A 7,766-nucleotide genomic window follows, 5' to 3' on the forward strand; every position below is an offset into this window, starting at 1 on the left:
AAATGTTCTAAGGAGCCCTCTATGTTTTATAAGCAAGAGAAGGGTCATTGTCTTCTTGTGGTGGTGTACGTCGATGATCTTCTTGTTACTGGTTCAAGTCGTGAAGTGATTCTTGAGTTTAAAAGGAGAATGGGGTTAAAGTTTGATATGAGCGACCTTGGTAAATTAAGTTACTATCTCGGTATCGAAGTTTCTCAAACAGATTCTGGTATTACTCTGAAGCAAGAAAGATATGCAGTCAAGATTCTGGAAGAAGCAGGTATGGGGGAGTGTAATGCAGTTCAAATACCAATGGATTTTGGTGTTAAGTTCTCCAAGGCTCAAGCTGAGAAAAGTATTGATGTGAAGGAGTATCGTAGAAAGATTGGCTGTCTTCGGTACTTGATTCAGACTCGACCTGATCTTTCTTACTCTGTTGGTGTTTTAAGTCGGTACATGCATGATCCTAAGGAGTCTCATGGTGCTACATTAAAGCAAATATTGAGATATTTGCAGGGAACTCGATCGTATGGTCTTGTGTATAAGCGAGGGCAGAATACTCGTTTGATTGGGTTTAGTGACAGTAGTCACAATGTGGATGAAGATGACGGTAGAAGCACGGGAGGTCATGTTTTCTATCTTAATGAATGTCCCATTACTTGGTGTTCTCAGAAGCTTGATACAGTGGCATTATCTTCATGTGAGGCTGAATTTGTGGCTGTCACTGAGGCTGCAAAGCAAGCAATCTGGTTACAAGAAGTTCTGAGTGAAGTTACTGGAAAACCGTGTGAGAAGGTCTTGATCTTACTGGACAACAAGTCAGCGATCGCTCTCACTAGGAACCCTGTCTTCCATGGCCGCAGTAAGCATATTCACAAGAGGTATCATTTTATACGTGAGTGTGTGGATAATGAACAGGTTGAGGTGGAGCACATTTCTGGTGAAGAGCAAAAGGCCGACATCCTGACCAAAGCTCTTGGTAGGATTAAGTTTAAGGAGATGAGAGATCTCCTAGGAGTTCAAGAAGTTTCAGAAGGAGTCTTCAAGCTTGTGGGGGAGAATGTTGGCACAAACTTGAAGATAACTTAGGTTAGAAGTAAGACTTATCCAAACCGAGTTATGGTTCAAGGATAAGGCTCTCAAAGTTTAGGAGTTATCTAAACAATATTGTGTTCCCATTGGGATTNACTTCTACCTTGGCATGAAGAGGGGTGAGGCTACGCCGAAGGTTGGCCGCTCCCATGGTAGGGGGATCCCCCCATGGCGATGTACAAAACCACCCTCTGCCCGCATAACTATCTGTTGCTTTCCAAGAGCCATCTACATAACAAAGAAAGCTCGCCGAAGTTGTAGGGACGCATAAGCCCCGGCTTCCTCGAGGAACCCTCTCTACTGTAATATCCATTGATAAATCCATATCCTCTGCCTGAGCCAAAGCCCAAGCTTTGGCTTCATCCTCCGCTAACCGCAAAATTGCCATAGGGTTGGAATCCAAATTATTAAAAAATTTATCATTACTAAAGAGAGATTATTCTTTAAATTCTTTAGTTTCTGCAACCTAAACTCTATACCAACAACTTAATATAGATATTACCCCAGAGGCCTCAAACATTGAGGTTCATTATCTCCAAGTTTATATAACTTAATACAGATTTGTCAAGAGCCCTCAAACTCCAAAATCCAATTGAGTATAGAAGAGAAGCTGAGATGTTGTCGAAATCCTATACATGAATTTTAACTCCTTCACGATCTTCTTTTTATTCCATTTCCATGTTGATTTCAAGGAGATTCCAACTCTCTTCAAACACTTGGAGTTGGCAAGGATGTATCTTATTACTTGTTTCTCTACCCCTGTTCCTCTATACTCTTTCCACTCAAAGATCTCGAGTTTCGTTGACAAGCATAGAGGTACATCATCCGGTTGCTTGTACGAAAGTGGAAAATATTCACTCTTGAGAAATCCCTGTGAAGCAAACAACATGATCAAGTAATGTAATTAACATGGTTTGCTAATTTTGAAGTACGTTTATACTGCCCTTTTTGTTAATGCATGTGCAGTCACAAACCTGGTCAATGACGAGAACTTTTAGTTTAAGAGACTTTTGAAGCAAAGACACTAATGGCTCAAACCAATCTAAATTAAAAGAACATATTTTACACTCTATAAGCTGTGAGAAGTTAATTGCGTGACAACACGCAACCTGCAATGAACACACACAACATGTATACATAAGTCAAAAGCTGGTGGAAATGTGATCATAATGTAAATAAAACTGAGGTTAAAAGTACCGTTTCAACGCTTAGAGATATATCGAGATATCTGACCGAGGAAAGAGATTTCATAAATTTGTCATCGGGATAACTACAAAAGTAGATACGTGTTTTATCAAGGCGAGGGTTGTTCTCAATCGAGCATGAGTTTGTCGGAATATCTGCGATGGTGAATTCCTTTAAAATTGTTGAATCTATGACCAAAGATCCTTCACTACCCTCTACATCTTCTTCACCAAGTACTTTTCGTTCCGAATTATAATAATCAAAGGTCACTAAAGATGGCACTTTTACACTAAACTTTGTCACGTTGTCTTGGCTGTGTCGCACCACATACAAATATATGAGAATAGGACAACTCGATAAGAGCCTAACAACAGAATCATCATCTTTGTATACCACAGAGACAAGCTCAAGACGTTTGAGGGATGGGAGGCATACCGGAGATGAAACGTCTACGTAAACCTTGTTGGAAAGACGGAGAGCCACAAGCGTATCACATGTATAAAAGCTTTCAGGCAAGCTAGTAGGTTTGGCGGACCACATGAGATTTAACCCTAGTCTACGAACCCTGCGATCAACCGCACTTGCAATCCACTTTCCCACGTTAGCATCAATAGGACAATGTGGACCGAGTTCTATATCTAAACGTTCTAATCTAGGTGCCTTGTGGAGTCGTAATGACTCGTTAAGAAACCACCAGATAGACCGTGGTCGCTTACTTTTTCGAAATAAACGGCCAAGTAAACCGCCAAGAGATTTTGTTTTGTGGGTAACCACATCTTTGATCTCTGTGTACTTAAGTAGTGGCAGCATCGTCCATATAGTTCGCCATCGTTTCGATAAAATCATCGTGGCCACGGCATCCTTTGTTGGAACCAATAACAAGATCCTCAAAAGCAAATCGTCTGGCAATGCACTGATTCTATCTTCAAACTCCATATCTCGGACAGCTTATGGTTCTTTGCTTCAGAAATCGATGGGCACTGTTTTTTTTTAGTTTCGTAGCATCTTTTTCTCAATGCACTTGAGTGATTTTTTTATATTATATATTCTTCTCTTTTCTTATGTATACATATTAGACGGTTCATATGATCCTTTTATGAATCTCTCTTTCTATGTTTCATTTTATTTACCTTTCTTATTTAAATAAAATATGTTTGATTATTGTGCTTCCATTTTTCTTGGTTCCAATTTTCCATTTACACAATATTTTGTTAATAGTAATATCTCTGCGAAATGTGAGGATACAGGATTGGGTGTACCTTGTGTAGTGTACATTACATAGTAGCGGATTCTTCTTTATCAAATACACATTTTTATACCATATATATACAATTTTCATATCCCATCTGGACTCATAGTTACCGGCTCTAAAAGGATACAAGGGGGGTAACCGAGTAAGTGCGCAAGCATAGGAAGATAACTAATATAATAGAGGTCATTTTGCATACATCCTCCTAATCTTGATAGGATCGAGTTTCTGATCATGAAGAAGAAAAGATGACTGATTATATATAAAGGTCTTTGGTTGAAGCTGTTTCAAGAGCTTCAGGGAACAGTCCAAGAATGCAACTAAGCACAGATTATTAGGAGAACAATGCATGCATGTGTATCATATAACAAAGCCAATTCAAAGTTTATGACTAGAATTAAAAGGATCCCATGATAAACTTATCCAAAGAGCAAAGTAGTAAAAACAAAATGAAGAACTAAAATTTTTTTTTTTTTTTTTTTTTTTTTTACCCAAAAAATAACAAGACATTGGAGTTTTATCTCTTGATATACGAAACAATGAACTTATGATCATCTTAGTGTTCAGATACCTTGAATAACCAGAAATAATAGATTGACTAGCTAATGGCATATATGATCTTTGATATATATAAGATTAATTAGTCAGTTCTTCTCAACGTTGGCCACAAACTCCAATTGAGTAAAGAAGAGAAGATGAGATGATGATGAAACCCTATACATGGATTTTAACTCCTTCATTATCTTATTTTTATTCCAATTCCATGTTGGTTTCAGAGAGATTCCAACTCTCTTTAAACACTTGGAGTTGGCAAGAATGTATCTTAATATTTGTTTCTCTTCCCTTGTTCCTCCATATTCTTTCCACTCAAAGATCTCAAGTTTGGTTGACAAGCATAGAGGTACATCATCTGGTTGCTTGAACGAAAGTGGAAAATCTTCACTCTTGAGAAAAACCTGTGAAGCAAACAACATCAAGTAATGTAATTAACATAATAACATGTTTGCTAATTTTGAAGTTTTGCTGCCTTTTTGTTAATGCATGGTGCAGGCACAAACCTGGTCGATGAGAAGAACCTTCAGTTTTGGAGACTTTTGAAGCAAAGACACTAATGGCTCAAACCAATTTAACATAGGACGTATGTTACACTCTATAAGTTGGGAGAAGTTAACCGTGTGACAACACGGAACCTGCAATGAACACAATAGTAAACGCTAGCTAGAAATATGATTTTTAACAATAAATAAACAAATAAATGAGATTGAAAGTACCGTTGCAACGCTTAGACTTATCTCGAACAACCTGACTGAGGAAAGACATCTAATAAATTTGTCATCAAGGTAACTATTAACGTAGATAAATGCATTATCAAGGTGAGGCTTGTTCTCAATCGAGCATGAGTTTGTGGAACAATCTATGATGGCGAATTCCTTTAAAATAGCTGAATCTATGACCAAAGACCCTCCAATATCCTCTACATCTTCTTCACCGAGTACTGTTTGGTTCAGATACGTTAAAGTCACTAAAGATGGCACTTTAACACTAAACTTTGTCACATTGTCTGGGTCATGTCGCTCCACATACAAATAATTGAGAATAGGACAACTCGATAAGAGCCTAACAAGAGAATCTTCATCTTTGTATACCACAGAGACAAGGACAAGACCTTTGAGGGATGGGAGGCATACGAGAGAAGGAACATCTACAAAAACCTTGTTGGAAAGATGGAGATACACAAGCGTCTCACATGTATAAAGGCTTTTAGGCAAGCTAATAGGCTCTGCGGACCACATAAGATGGAAAAATAGTTCACGAACCCTACGTTCAACCGCATTTTCTAACCACTTAACAACATTAGCATCAGTAGGACAATATGGACCGAGTGCTATATCCAAAGTTTCTAATCTAGGTGCTTTGTGTAGTTTCAATGACTCGTTAAGAAACCACCAAATAGACTGTGGTCGTCGCTCACTTTCACCAAGTAAACGGCAAAGAAATCTTTTTTTGTGAGTAACATTATTGCTCTCTATGTACTTGAGTCGTGGCACCATCTTCCAGATAGACTGCCATCGTTTTGACAAAATCATGGTAGCCACCGCATCCTTTGTTGGAACCAATAACAATATCCGCACGAGCAAATCGTCAGGCAATCCACTGATCCTATCTTCACCACCTCCTCCGTCGTCGTTTCTCCGATAACGTATGGCTCTTTTCTTTACAAATTGTTGGTAACTAGATATTGATTTTTGTCCCAACCATATCGAGACGAGTATAATCAAAACCCGTCCTAACATCTTTTGTCTCAATGAAAGTTACTTCAATACTTTAGGGTTTTATTATTTTTTGCGTGTGTTAGACCGTCTAACTTAGACGGTTGGTATGATTCTCTTTCTCTCTGTTTCAGTTAATTTACCTTTCTTGTTTTTATTTTCCATTTTAATTTATTAAATGCGTTGATAATCCTTGTAGACGAGATTAATCGTACAATATATGTGGGCTTTCTTAATTTAAATATTAGCGTTCTAGATCTCTCTTCTCGCTCCATCTTCCAAAACCCCAACATCTCAAATCTTTTGCTCTTAGTAAAGGATTACCAATCTATGATGATCTCCCATTAATGTGTCACACATAATCTAAAAAAATCTGTAACTCTGTCTCCATCTCAGCTGTTGTCTGACCGATCGAGGATCAAATTTCGTTATCCTCGACCAAGGTACTTCTTGTCATCTTTGTTCTCTCTCTTTTTCCTTTCTTTATGATTTTAAGGCTAGGTCTACTTCTATCAAAATTCATGGTAAAGCTCGTGAATCTTTCTCTTGCGGTTAACGGAACTTGAATAATATCATCAACATTACCAAGCCAAAGAAATCTCATGGATTAGGATATGCAAAAGTAAGAATATGATTGGCTAAACCAGTGACACCTTTTTAAGTTTCAATCCCCCTCATCACCAATGTCATTCGTACTTTTCTTGTCCTCATTTGTTTCCTTCATTTTTTAATCTGAGATGCTTAAGACTCACGTCACCACGTCAGAACTTGTGAGAGCTTACAATATTGTAAGCAGACTATATGTGGTTTTCCACTTTCACTTTTGTGTTTAATATACACCGAAGAGGCATCCATATATACCAATAATTGCGAAGAAACTTTTGCTGATCTAAGCGAAACTAGAGCTGCGCATGATGTTATTGGCTCTAATTAAGAAATATGAGGGAGGGTAAACGCTATGGTGAATTAGCTACTGTATGACACTATCTCCAAAAGCTAATATTCAATACAAAAGAGGTGATAATTGATTACAGAGAAACAATTTCAAGAGCTTTAGGAAGAATAACTAGCTGTTAGGTAATAGTGCAAGAATAACTACTTCTGCTTAAAAAAAAAGAAAAAGAAAAAAAAACTACTTCTGCTTTCGGAACCTTGAATGCTTTTCATAACTGATTAATTCGTTCTGATTCTCCAATTTTTATTGCATGTGGTCTATATATGTGATATACATTTTTTTAGGTCAAAAAACTATATGATAATATTTCATTAAATTGACATTTTCTTGATTGTTTGCTTGATTTGCTTCTAAGCTACACTGTGTAATATTAATATGGGATCTACCAATCAACTATAATGCTTAAAATACCTAAAATAAAACATGTGAAAACTGAAAAGGATTATATGCCAAGTTCTTTGTCTTATCACAAAGAAGATGTAAAGATATATACTGTACAATGTACACGGCCGGTTTTACATTTTAAAGTATATGAAATATTATGCACATAGACCAAGCGTCGATATAGCTCAATTGGTAAAGACTTTCTGGCAAAGTCTAGAGGTCGCTGGTTCGAGGGACGACCCTTGGGAGAGGACCATATAAAATGCTCTGGTCCCTGGCCCGAGAGGATGTACGGGCCTAGGCCCGGAACCTCTTAGTAATTAAAAAAAAAAAAAAAAAAAAATATTATGCACATAACTGATGTTTTTTTTTTTGTTATATATGAATTATATAGATTTTTTTTTTGGGTATATAGTAAATTTGACAACAATAAAACAAAGCATTATTCAAAACCTGATTTCAAACAATGTACTATAAAAGTATTTATAAGAAACCTAAAAAATCTTAACCAGGATTTTTTTTAGTCTAGTATAATTAAAATCCTATAACTAATGTTTTGGCAAGTATAAAAAGAGAAGATGCACGATATTTTAAATTTAAGGAATCGTCCTATACAAATGTGTTTGTTTGCGTTGGTTCAAATTCAAGGATC

General features: G+C 37.0%; 3 protein-coding genes across 3 annotated transcripts; 1 reads left to right on the forward strand and 2 right to left on the reverse strand.

Moving 5' to 3' along the window:
• Positions 22-1,068, forward strand: LOC109128013 (uncharacterized mitochondrial protein AtMg00810-like). The gene has a single exon (XM_019233672.1). It carries the CDS (start codon positions 22-24, stop codon positions 1,066-1,068), a length of 1,047 nt encoding a protein of 348 aa, XP_019089217.1.
• Positions 1,646-3,192, reverse strand: LOC104733934 (putative F-box/FBD/LRR-repeat protein At1g22000). The gene is made up of 3 exons (XM_010453459.1): positions 2,821-3,192; positions 2,269-2,715; positions 1,646-1,903 (listed from the first exon to the last, which is right to left on the reverse strand). Exons 1-3 carry the CDS (start codon positions 3,190-3,192, stop codon positions 1,646-1,648), a joined length of 1,077 nt encoding a protein of 358 aa, XP_010451761.1.
• Positions 4,150-5,575, reverse strand: LOC104733935 (putative F-box/FBD/LRR-repeat protein At1g22000). Its single transcript, XM_010453460.1, has 4 exons — positions 5,540-5,575; positions 5,323-5,436; positions 4,777-5,217; positions 4,150-4,422 (listed from the first exon to the last, which is right to left on the reverse strand). Exons 1-4 carry the CDS (start codon positions 5,573-5,575, stop codon positions 4,150-4,152), a joined length of 864 nt encoding a protein of 287 aa, XP_010451762.1.

The sequence above is a fragment of the Camelina sativa genome, chromosome 12, assembly GCF_000633955.1.
Source record: "Camelina sativa cultivar DH55 chromosome 12, Cs, whole genome shotgun sequence".
Classification (NCBI taxonomy): Eukaryota; Viridiplantae; Streptophyta; class Magnoliopsida; order Brassicales; family Brassicaceae; genus Camelina; species Camelina sativa.

Excerpts from the sequence above, each read along its gene's own strand:
- LOC109128013 (XM_019233672.1), top strand. The coding sequence starts at position 22 with ATGTTTTATAAGCAAGAGAAGGGTCATTGTCTTCTTGTGGTGGTGTAC.
- LOC104733934 (XM_010453459.1), bottom strand. The coding sequence starts at position 3,192 with ATGGAGTTTGAAGATAGAATCAGTGCATTGCCAGACGATTTGCTTTTG. Across the intron at positions 2,716-2,820 it reads CAAGTGCGGTTGATCGCAGG|GTTTACGTAGACGTTTCATC; the intron begins GTTCGTAGACTA and ends CTTTCCAACAAG. Across the intron at positions 1,904-2,268 it reads TATCTCTAAGCGTTGAAACG|CAACCGGATGATGTACCTCT; the intron begins GTACTTTTAACC and ends CTTTCGTACAAG.
- LOC104733935 (XM_010453460.1), bottom strand. The coding sequence starts at position 5,575 with ATGGCAGTCTATCTGGAAGATGGTGCCACGACTCAA. Across the intron at positions 5,437-5,539 it reads AAGATGGTGCCACGACTCAA|TCATTGAAACTACACAAAGC; the intron begins GTACATAGAGAG and ends TTTCTTAACGAG. Across the intron at positions 4,423-4,776 it reads TAAGTCTAAGCGTTGCAACG|CAACCAGATGATGTACCTCT; the intron begins GTACTTTCAATC and ends CTTTCGTTCAAG.